The sequence below is a fragment of the Saimiri boliviensis genome, chromosome 6 (genome assembly GCF_048565385.1).
Source record: "Saimiri boliviensis isolate mSaiBol1 chromosome 6, mSaiBol1.pri, whole genome shotgun sequence".
Taxonomy (NCBI): domain Eukaryota; kingdom Metazoa; phylum Chordata; class Mammalia; order Primates; family Cebidae; genus Saimiri; species Saimiri boliviensis.
This window is the reverse complement of record NC_133454.1, coordinates 23,600,196-23,612,891: the sequence shown is the minus strand read 5'-3', so window position 1 is coordinate 23,612,891 and position 12,696 is coordinate 23,600,196. Positions and strand designations below refer to the sequence as shown.

Below are 12,696 nucleotides of genomic sequence, written 5' to 3'. Positions count from 1 at the left end.
CTCGGCTCAGCGCAACCTCCGCCTCCTGGGTTCAGGCAATTCTCCTGCCTCAGCCTCCTGAGTAGCTGGGATTACAGGCACGCGCCACCATGCCCAGCTAATTTTTAGTATTTTTAGTAGAGACGGGGTTTCACCATGCTGACCAGGATGGTCTCGATCTCTTGACCTCGTGATCCACCCGCCTCGGCCTCCCAAAGTGCTGGGATTACAGGCTTGAGCCACCGCACCCGGCCTCTTCTTTTTTAATATGCCCATTGATTGCTATAAACTTCCCTCTTAGATTTGCTTTTGCTGGATTTTTTAAGTTCTGGCATGTTGAATTTCCATTTTCTTTTTTTTTTTTTTTTTTTTTTTGAGACAGAGTTTCGCTCTTGTTACCCAGGCTGGAGTGCAATGGCACGATCTCGGCTCACCGCAACCTCCGCCTCCTGGGTTCAAGCAATTCTCCTGCCTCAGCCTCCTGAGTAGCTGGGATTACAGGCACGCGCCACCATGCCCAGCTAATTTTTTGTATTTTTAGTAGAGACGGGGTTTCACCACGTTGACCAGGATGGTCTCGATCTCTCGACCTCGTGATCCACCCGCCTCAGCCTCCCAAAGTGCTGGGATTACAGGCTTGAGCCACCGCGCCCGGCGAATTTCCATTTTCATTTCTCTGAAGATTTTTAAATTTTCCCTTTGGATTTGTTTTTAACATGTTGGTTATTCAGGAGTCATGGTATAAAACTTTCAATTCTTTGTCTCCTCCAGGTTTTGGATTAGCATTCTTCTTCAAAAGACTGTTTCTGAAAGCCTGAGACATATGCAGTTTTCAAGGAAGGTAGATTTTCACTGATAGCTGCCTCTGAAAAATTCTTTTAATAAAAAGATACTCACATACTAGATTGGAAGAACTACATTTTGTTATGTATTTTGTAGATGATTAGAGTATAAGTCAGATTTCTTCCTGACTCTCTGCCAGGGCAGAGAGCCTATTACAGCCTTTATGCCTTCACCTATGTCAGGTATCTCAGTAGTCTCTAAACATTTTTGATCAAGCATCTTTATTACTAAAAAATTTACAACATACCCTGAAAAGTTGTAAGTATTATATATACTTTCTTATGTATTTACACAATAAATGCATAATATACACACTAATATATAACATGTGATACTAATTACATATGTTTAAGTAATTAAATGCATAATACTAAAGTATTACATACATTATAAGAATGCACAAAAAGGTATTTCAAAAATTGGGATTAATAAAAGTTATGAGTACAACTTCTATAACTTTATTTTGACTCCCAATGAATCACCCCTCTTGGTACCACAAGGTGGTATAGAGACAGATGAACCTGCATGACTGTACACCCTAAAATCTGAGTTTACCATGACTTTTGGTTTTCTGAGAAAAGTATGTTACGGATCTTGAAGACTTCTGTGTAGGCTCCAACAACAATCAACATCTAATAGCAAATTAACAGCTACCCTATTGTCTTATCCAGCTCCAAAATAATAATATGTACACTGACATTATATTTTAAGGATCATCATAAAATCTTGAGGTCTTTTGAATAATAAACCTACTTACAAAACACTATAAATTTTAGAAGCAGCAAAAACTTCATTAATGTTTTCACAAAGAGTATTTTTTTCCCCTGTATTATACTGACCACTTTGCTACTAATTAGGAGCCAACAGTAGGGAGTGGGCAGGAAAAGAAAACTCAAACTTGTAAAAAAGCGTCCTTTGAGATGACCCATTTAAGTCAAGTCGGTTGGTTATATGAGGGTTTATCAAGTACAAAATGACATGCTCCTAGTCATCTAGAACACAGTATCAAACTGCTAATTTAGTAAGTCAGTAGAAAATTATCCACAGTTTACAAGTATATAGTAATGATTGTGAAGGTTGAAAACAATGAATTAAACTAATTTGGAGCAACTGCTTGCCCATGTTATTACTGTTCCTACAAGAGATAATTAAACATAGATATATTTTGAAAAAAGCAGTACTTTAAAGTAGATTGTCACAAAAAATAGAAGACTACATTGTCCTTGTCTACTAATAATAAAAGTGTCTACTTTTTGTTTATTTTCCAATTTAACCAGGAGTCAAAAGTGAAATTTTAAATTAAAATAACTGTAACAATAAATTTATTACCTTTAAGAGTGCTAGTTTGCATTCAACACTCATTTCAAGATAGCCTTTCTTCTCCATCTCCCATGCCCAGGTACTGTTAAACTCTTGGCATATCTGTCAGATAAAGTTAATATCTTAATACATGAAAGCAATTTTCATTTACATTGGTAGACTTGTACAACTATGCTATCTGTTCTGTTAATACATGTTTATAAAGGAAAGAGGTTACACTAAACAGTCCAATCTAATTGTACCCTAAAATGCATACTACTTAAAATGATAAAAAATATTTACTATTGTTTGATAACTGAATTTAAGGTAAAGTAAGAAGGGATCTCTGTGGCTCTCTCCTCTGCTATCAAGAACTTTATACACACATTATAGACACATTTTCCCATATGAGGGTAGTTATTGGATTCCATCCCTCCAAATGGCTGGAAGTTCCTTAAGGGCAAGGACAAAACTATTCATCTTCATGCCTAGGACAGAATCAGGTTCAAAAAACATGCCAAATTGTACACATACCTTTAATCACACCTCTCTCTACCTCACTGTTCTCCTATTTGGGGGTAAAGTTAAAATTCCATTGCTTGGTATATGAAAACTTATGTAACTTGGCTTTAAGGCAAATGTCTATGCTTCTCTTTCTACACAAGTACTTTAGGCAAACCAGAGCCTCTGTAACAGGCCAAAGAAAGATGATCTGAATAACCACTGCGCTTAAAAGCCAGTGCAGGAAGCTTTCTCTCATTTCAGCAGCATTCCCCTAACCTAGAGGTCAGAGGAAGCCAGTAAGGGAGGTTAACACAGTGAAATACAAATGAGTTCTATGACCTCTGTGAGCTAGTTTTTTTCAGCAATAAAACGGGAACAGTAATAATATTACCTTAAAGTAGGCATAAAATAACATAAAATGTCAGCAATTTCACTTATTTATTGCAATTCAAGGAGTCAGGAGTATAATGAGGACCAAAAGAGAAGAACCAACATAAGGCAAGAGGTTATCCTAGAGTACGGGCAATGGGCTAGACAGGAGAAAAATAAACTGGCTCTCTCAGGTAGGTCACCCTTTTCCTAGCCTGCACTAGTAACATCTTTTTATCAATTTGTATAAGGAAATCAGTATTAATATAGAAAAAGAATATAAAACAAGCAGTATGGCCAGGAACAATACAGGATCTTTTTTTGTTTTGTTTTGTTTTGTTTTGTTTTTTTGAGGTAGATCTCACTCTGTCACCCAAGGTAGAGTAGAGTGGCATGATCACAACTTACTGCAACCTTAACCTCCCTGGGCTCAGGTGATCCTCCCACCCCAGCCTCCTGAGGAGCTGGGACTACAGGCACGTGCCACCACACCTGGCTGATTTTTGCATTTTTTGTAGAGACAGGGTTTCTTCATGTTGCCCAGATGGACAACGAACAGTCTTAAAAGACTCACAGGAAGCATGAGTTTCCCATTCCCTAGAATATCACACTTCCTCTGGCTGACAGTGTTACGTTTCTTTTGAGAGAAAAAACCAGATATACAGAAAATGGGAAAAATCAAAATATTATATGAGAAAGACCCTAAAGTGATGATATCAAAAGCTAAAATGTCAGAATGTGAATAGAAATTTTACCACAATGAGAAAGATAATAATAAATGTTGGTGAGAATACGGAAAAATGTGAATGCTTACAGTTTGTTAGTGGGAATATAAAATGGTGCGGTTGCCTTGGAAAACAGCTTGGCAGTTCCTAAAATGTCAATATTTAGCTACCATATGACTTAGCCATTACACTTCTAAGTATTTACACAAGAAAAAAGAAAACATATGTCCATAAAAAAATCTTTACACAAATGTTCATAGCAGTATTATCCACAACTGCCAAAAGGTGGAAACAACCCAAATGTCCACTAACAGGTGAATCAATAAACTGTGGTACATCACACAATGGAATTTCATGTAGCCATAAAAAGAAATGAGGTGATGACGCACTACAGCATGGATGAGGCTTGAAAACATGTTAGGCGAAAGAAACCAGACACAAAAGGTCATATATTGCATGATTCCATGTATATGAAATGTCTAGAATAGTCAAATCCACATAGATAAAGTAGACTAGCAGTTTCCAGTGGACAGGGAAAGGAAGGAATGGGAAATGACTGCTGGTAAGTATGCAATTTCTTTTCAGAGTGATAAAAGTGTTCGCAAATTAAGATAACAGTGATGGTTGCACATTCCCTGTAACTATACTACTAAACACTAAATTGTTTATTTTCAAAGAGTAAATTTTACAGTGTGTGAATATCTCAAATTTTTAAAAATGAGAGACAATCAACAATGCGGAGCTCAGCTTATGATCTGAATGAAGCATTTATTGAGTGCTCAGTTGAGTACCAGGCCCCTAGAAGAAGACAACATTGGCTGACTATCCAAGAGGCTAATGCTGAGTATGGGGAAGCTTCTCCTCGGTACCTTAGAGGTGAAAAATGACATAGCTCCAAAGTTTGGCCAACAACCCAGATGTTGAAGCACAGCCAATGGCTCAGTGTCACAAATTCCAAAAACAGCTAACAACTATTGATTAGCATTTATGTGTAAAAAGGGAGGAAATAAAAAGAGAAATGGATATAAAGATGATAAAAATCCTTTGCTCCCCACACTGTTTAACTTAAATTTACTGACCTTTATTCATAGTATTTAGGGTACAATACTTTCGTTGTGCAGATTTCAAAGATAAATTTACTACTCATTTTGTATTTCTTCAAGGGCAATTTAGACATACTGCTATGCAATTTGATGTTTAAAAGAAAAATCCACTGGCCTGGCGCAGTGGCTCACGCCTATAATCCCAGCACTTTGGGAGGCCGAGGTGGGTGGATCACAAAGTCAAGAGATCGAGACCATCCTGGTCAACAAGGTGAAACCCCGTCTCTACTAAAAATACAAAAAATCAGCTGGGCATGGTGGCGCGTGCCTGTAGTCCCAGCTACTCGGGAGGCTGAGGCAGGAGAACTGCCTGAACCCAGGAGGTGGAGGTTGCAGTGAGCCGAGATTGCGCCATTGCACTCCAGCCTGGGTAACGACAGTGAAACTCTGTCTCAAAAAAAAAAAAAAAGAAAAAAGAAAAATCCACTAACTAGCTCTGTACAAAATAGTCATAACTTACTGTTACCACAAAATAAATGCTGCAAATAAAACTTGCAAATAGAAAGAATATTCAAAAAGACTCTAAATAATTTTTATGAAAAGCTATTTAATCTACACCAGGGGTAAGCAAACTTTTTCTCAAGGCCCAAACAACAAATAATTTAGGCATTGTGGGCCATAGGGTCTCTCTTGAAATTATTCAAAACTACTATCATAGTGCAAAATCAGCCATAGAATATATGTAAATGAAAAGGCATGGCTGTATTCCACTAACACTCTGTTTATGGATAATGAATTTGAATTTCACATAATTTTTACATGTCACCAAATATTATTATTCTTTTGATTTTTTTCTCCCAATCATCTAAATATATAAAAATCATTCTTAGCTTTCTGAGACAAGTAGCAGGCAGGATCTGGCTCATGAGCTATAGTCTGCCTAGGGAGCCAGAAACTAGCTGTGTCTATCAAAGACTGTCTATAATGGTGAATTCTTGGGTCCTGGAAGCAACCAGATCCCAATTACATTGGTAATTTATATTAATTCCCCATGCGCCAAGTTGATTCTGACCAAGAAGCATTATAATTATAATTTGGTTTTACATGCAATTTCTCTTCAGGGAGGGAATGTTCTAGTATCTAAAACATGAACAACTTGACATAAAATTTGTACCTATTATCACCTATCATTATTCTATAATACTTGTTCTGGCTAGGCGTGGTGGCTCATGCCTGTAATCACAGCACTTTGGGAGGTGGAGGCAGATCATGAGGTTAGGAGTTTGAAACCAGCCTGACCAACATGGTGAAACTTGTCTCAAAAATAAAAATAAAAATAAATTTTTTTAAAAATAAAGAAACTTGTTCTATGTTTGATTCTCTATAAATCTAGCTGACAGGTCAGGTCCTATTGCGTTCCCCTGAATGGTGCCTGAGGGACAATCATTCTCCTGACACAATACCAGAATCAGAGTTTGCTGTCTGCAAGGCTAAAAGTAAAAAATGTGGCCAGTGAGGCATCCTGGCCACCAGTCTACTCTCATTCCAATACCCCCTGCATCTTTTCCTCCTAACCTCTACATACAGGTAAACAAAACAGAGGATGAGGATAGTAAATGTTGGGCAGAGGAAAGGAAGGGAGATTTTAAAGGTATCATATCAGCTCAATATACACAGGAAAAGTGACTTCACATGCCTATAGGGCAAATACATAGACTTTATCTCAGTGGGATCATTAACATATTTATCTTAGGTTTATATAAAAAATCAAATTACCAATAATTCCTTCTGATAACTCATAAGAAATTTAAAAGGAGGGTGTGAAATGGCTTCTAAGAGCCTAGGGTCTCATCCCTGGGAGGAGCTAGCCCCCCTTAAGTTCCAGTATGGAAAAACCCAAGGCTTTCAAAAGAATTTACTTTGGGTTCCAGCCAACATCTAAAGACAGGTCCCAGACCTCCCCTTCCCATTTACTAAACAAACAAACTTAAAATTTTAACTTCTTCCTCTGCCCTCTTGAGATGCATATGTATCTCCTAAGACCCAGAGTATCTTTCTGAAGGACCCTTTGAAATGTAATCAACAGGGCCTCTGTGAGAGGATAGATGCCTAATTTCCATTCATGCTAGTTAGAAGACATAAATGACATAATCACAGAAAGTCAACAATGCTCTTCACTGCTTTTTAAATTTTTCACTTCCGTAACTTGACTAAAGCTCTCCCGTTCCTCCCACTCCTCTCCCTATTCCCTCTTTTTTCCTTAAAACACCCCGTTACCTCTGCACAAATTCGAACACAGCACAGCTCCGTCTTGTACTCTAGTAGTTACTGAACAAAATCTGTCTTTATCCACTTTAACTAGTGTCAGGCTTTATCTTTGACAAGCGAAGTCCTTGGAGATCATTTAGAACCAAATCTTTATTTTATAATTAAGTAACAAAGTTGAAAGATAATCAACCAGTGATTCCACAAATATTACCATGTACAGATTATATGGCAATAACCAGTCTAGGAGCTTCGGTACTGTGGTGAAAAAGACAACCCATTGAAACTGATATAGGAGACAAAAAAATTATTTAGGCAGATGGTGAGGGCAAAAGAGTCCTTAGCAGAACCTCCCTTCTAACAAAAAGCAGCCCAAGAAGTTATTTCAGGCTGCCCAAGAGCAGCCTGAAAAATCGAGCTGCCAACATAAATAGGGAAGCTGGAAGCTTGCATGGGGGAATGCTGGCAGCCGCGCCAATAGAAAAGGGCTACCTGGGGGCCAGGCATGTCCAGCATAGAAGCTCCATCTTCCCTTTTTGGTTAGCACGTGTACAGTAATAAAGAAATGGGCAACAGCTCAGGCTGAAAACTAGCCTGCATAATAAAAGACTGAAGTGAAGGCTGCCAGAGATTCACCCCATGTGAATGGTACAACTGATCTTAACCGGTTTTTCATTCCCTATGTAGATCAGATACCACCTCCCCACCAACTCATCTATAAAATCCCTTGCATTTCACCATGGATTGGCAACCCATTTTTCCAGGACCCCTCTCCGTAGCTGAGAGCTAGTCTCTCTTTCGCCTATTAAACTTCCACTCTCAACCTCACTCTTTGTGTGTCTATGTCCTTGATGTCCCTGGCTGTGAGACAATGAACTTTGGGTGTCGCCTCAGACCAGGTCACAAACTGTCAGAGGCATGAACCAGAGCAGCTTCATGTTGAATAGGGGCTGGGCAAAATAAGCCTGAGACTTATTGGGCTACATTCCCACAAGGTTAAGGCATTCTAAGCCATAGGATTAGATAGGAGGTCATAAAGACCTTGCTGATAAAACAGTAAAGAAGCTGGCCAAAACCCTCCAGAACCTCTGATTGTCCTCACTGCTACACAAAACAGTCTACAAAGGCGATGACAATCAGTCTAAAAAGGGGAGGCATGAATAATCCACTTCTTATTTAGCATATAATCAAAAACAACCATAAAAATGAGCAACCCACAGCCCACAGGGCTGCTCTACCTAGGGAGTAGCCATTGTTTTATTCCTTTACTTTCTTAATCAACCTGCTTTCATTTTACCTTATGGATTTGTGTGAGTTCCAAGAGCACTCTCTCTTGGGGTCTGGATTGGGATCCCTTTCTGGTAACAAAATAGCCTTTACAAAAACGGTATCATTGAGAAAGTATGGCAAGGGGAGTTCTGATCTAGCCATCTCCCATCTTTGCCTTTAATCTGCCCCTAATCATTCCTGGGCTTAAATTTTGGGAGACATTTAGTTTACAATTTAAATGATAATGGCCCTGCCCCAAAACTCAACTGCCTTTGTAAAGCTAATAAGACACCACTAGGCTAGGAGGGTAGAGGAGCCTGAATTTAGCTAAGGTGTGCAAACTTACCCAACGCATAGCCAACACCAGGACAGTTTTAAATGCGGCCCTACATAAATTTGTAAACTTTCTTAAAACATTATGAGAATTTTTGTGATTTTTTAAAAGCATATCAGCTATCATTCATGTCAGTGTATTTTACGTGTGCCCCAAGATAATTCTTCTTTCAATGTGACCCAGAGAAGCCAAAAGATTGGACACACCTGGTAGAGGTGAAGGATTGCCAGCCATTATTCAGAGATTAATAAGACATGCAACTTCCCCAATTAATGCTGCAGATAACATCACTATTATACAACCTTTTGAGAGGTCTTTCCAGGTTTTTTGTATGTCTGATGACCAGTGGCTCCACCTGCACCTGCCAAACTGTGGCCCCACCCGCACCTGCCAACCTGTGGCCCCACCCAGCAATGACCAAGTATGCAGGAAGATAATTTCTATTGCACCCCCAACCAATCAGCAGCAAACACTCACTGCCTACCCATCCCACCCCTTCCCCTAAACTGTGTTTGAAAAATACTAGCCCCCAAATGCTACAGGAGGCTAATCTGAATAATAATTAAGACTATGGTCTTCCCTTTAGCTGGTTCTATCTTGGTAAAACTCTTCCACTATTGCAATTCCCCTGCTCTATATGGGCAGGGCATATTGGGTGCTTATATCCTATGAGGCAGTCAAACAGGAAAACTAGTAAGAAAATATTGAGGAAGGAGACCCAGGCATCTGAGGTCAACTTCCCCTTTGACTATCACACTGCATTTCAATAGAAGAAAAGGCTGGCCGACTGGCGCCTCCTGTTTCACCTTCCTGTAGGTGGCAGACCTGGTCTTGGGGAAACTCTCCGGAAGACACTGTTTTTACTTAAAACAAGATCAAACCCAAAACCTTTTCACATGTGAGTCCTAAAACTGTAAACCGGAACCCTTTCATATATGATTCCTGAAACTGTAAACCAAAAACTGTACCCTTTCATATATGATTCCCGAAGTTGTAAACCAAAACTCTTTTCATACGTGATTTCTAAGACTGTAAACCCAAGATTCTTCCACGTGTAATATCTAAAATATAAGCCTATATAAAGGCAGAACTTTCCTTTGTTAGACAAGCTGAGCTTTGGACAAATTATCACTCAGACTCCTGGGCCAAATAAACTTCTTCCTTCTCCATTCAGTATTCGAGAGATCAGTTTCCCATGGCAGCTCCTGCTACAATATCAAGCAATAAAAATGATACGTTGAAAATAAAAAAGAGTAATATGATATAGAAAGTTTGAGTACTACTCTGGATTGGGTGCTTACTGAAGGCCTCATTTAAAAGTTGACATTTGAGGCTGGGGTAGGTGGCTAAATGTCTGTCATTCCGGTATACTTTGGGAGGCTGAGGTAGGAGGATCACTTGAACCCAGAAGTTTGAGATCAGCCTGGGCAATGTAGGGAGACTTTATGTCTACTAGAAATTTTTTTAATTAGGGCTTGTTGTGGTGATTCACTCCTCTAATTCCAAAACACTGGGAGACCAAGGCAGGAAGATTGCTTGAGCCCATGAGTTTGAAACCAGCCTAGGCAACATGGCAAAACCCTGTCTCTAGAAAAAATTAAAAAATGAGGCAGACATGGTGGCATATGCCTGTAGTCCCAGCTAAGGTTGTGGGATGGGGGTGAGGGGATGGGATGGAGTAGAAGCCAGGGAGGTGGTGGTTGCAGTGAGCTAAGATCATACCACTGCACTCCAGCCTGAGTGACAGAGTGAGATCCTATGTCCAAAAAACAAACAAATCAACCCAAAAACAAAAACTAAAAATAACAAAATCAGCCAGGCATGGTGGCTCGTGTATAGTCAGTCACAGCCTGGTATGGTGGTACACATGTATAATCCTAGCTACTAGGGAGGCTGAGGCTGGAGGACTGCTTGAGCCCAGGAATTCAAGGTTGTAGTGACACGAGATTGTGCCACTGCACTCCAGCCTGGGTGAGATAGTGAAACCCTGTCTCAATAAAGAAAAAAGGCCAGTGTAAATTCACTAGACTAAGGAGGAAAGTGGCAAAAGACAGGGTAAAATAGGTAATCAAAGGCCAAATTATGTAGGTCAAGATAAGGAATTAAGATTCTATTTCAAATACGATGGGATACCATTAGAGGATTTTAAATAAGAGAAAATAGTATGATCTGACTTATGCTTCATTTAAAATGATGGCTGTTGTGTAGAAAACGGATTGCAGAGGGACAAGAAGGGGAAACTAGGAAACCAACCTGAAGGCCAATGGTGGCATGCATTATGAGGGTAGTGCCGATCAGAGAGAAGGAAGCTGTAATTTGGAGGTGGAATTATCAGGACTTCTGATGGAACAGACGTGGAGGGTCAGTAGCAAAGAAAAATCAAGGATGACACCTAGATTTATCAAGGTTCCTTGGCTTGCACAAAGAGGAAAAATACTTTTAACTAAGGTATTAAAACTGGGAGAAGGAAGTTAACAAGAGATTTGCTTGTATATAAAGATGGTGGTATGTATTAGACATCTAAGAAGCGTGGTTGCTGAAAGTCAGTGACTTAGCTGAGACTTGAAACTTATGGCCCCTGATTCAGAGATCTTCTGACTGGGTCACATTGTCTTTACTCAAACCTTTCAAATCTGAATCAAGAAGAATTTAATAGTTGAGCTCTGGGAAGTGAAGAGCTGCATCTTACTCATATTCATATTCCTAGCCCTTTGAGACATAAAGTTTGAGACACAGAGCAGGTACAAAACAAACATGAGTATACAAAAAACATGCAAAGGGATTGTTTTTATCTTAATATAAAAAAATTATCTTAATAGCAATAACTTCCTTAGGTAACACAACACATCCTAAAGAAACTGTTCAATTCTTACTAGACTATAACATTTGTTTTGCCTATTTTCTATGTGCCAAATACTGTTCTAAGTACTTTAAAATATTAACTCAGTAAATTCTCATAACAACCTTTTAAGTAATTCCACAACCATTTACTACGTGCAGATTATATGGCTGGAACTAGTCAAAAGCTCAGATACCATGGTGAAGAAGACAACTTGCCATCATGGAAGTTGTAAAATGGGTAAACTAGTAAGAAAATATCAAGCAGTGAAAATGCTACACTGAAAATAAAATAATAACATGATAAGGAAAATCCTCTAACAACCCTTAGATTGAATGTACTGTTATCCTTAGGAGGAAAGTTGGGCAAAGTGGATACGTGCTTTACCTAAAGAATGAGAAAAATAAGAATTACAATAATCATTTTGGAGGACTGAAACATTTGTGCAACACTGCTACGAGACATACCCCACATTAAATATTGGAAGGGCAAACATGGATTAAAAGACAGTCTCTGCTCCAAGAAGTTCAGAATTCAAAAAGGAAGAGAGAATTGTAAACACATAATTATCGGGGGGAAAAGTAGTCAATGAGTTATCTACAAAGTGAGTAATTGACATAGCTATAAAGTACCATGAAAACACAGAGGAAACACTAACTCAGCCAAGGGATGAAGGGAGACCAAGAAAATTTTTTTCAAGTTGTGACATCTATGCTAAGACCAGAAGGATGATTGACATTTTAATGGATAAGGAGGTAAAGCTCATTTCCGAAAGAAAAAACAATGGTTTTCAATGGGAGATATGAATGATTATGGCATATTCTGTCAAGGTGGAGTTGAATGGAGTTTTTTATTCTGGAGCCCTAGATCACTGGGTTTTGGGGATTGGCAATGGACAGAGACAAGACCATAAAGTAAGATAGTGAGCAAGTCTACGAAAGTGGATCACGGCTAGTAAATATGGAGACCCAAGGAAACTCTGAAGGCAATGATAGAAAATAGTCCTATTGGCACTGCAGGACTATGAGCACAAATTCTGATGTCAAGGATAACAACTAAAGCCTATCGTAATAATACAAAGGAAAGCTAATGAAGCTTGAGCTATACTGTGGCAGAGGATATTCGAGAGAAGGCAGATTCAGGTTGAGCATGGTGGTTCATGTTTGTAATCCCAGCACTCCGAGGCCGAGGCAGGCAGATCACTTGAGCTCCGGAGTGCAAGATCAG

At 39.1% G+C, this 12,696-nt stretch overlaps 1 protein-coding gene across 2 annotated transcripts in view; it reads right to left on the bottom strand.

Annotated features, from left to right (window-relative positions):
• RSF1 (remodeling and spacing factor 1) overlaps positions 1-12,696 on the bottom strand; it is a 161,036-nt gene that overhangs the window by 86,462 nt on the left and 61,878 nt on the right. For both annotated transcript variants that reach the window (XM_003935038.4, XM_074400407.1), the window contains one exon: positions 2,152-2,244. In XM_003935038.4, the coding sequence (XP_003935087.1) occupies positions 2,152-2,244 (93 nt within the window). The remainder of the gene's footprint in view (positions 1-2,151; positions 2,245-12,696) is intronic.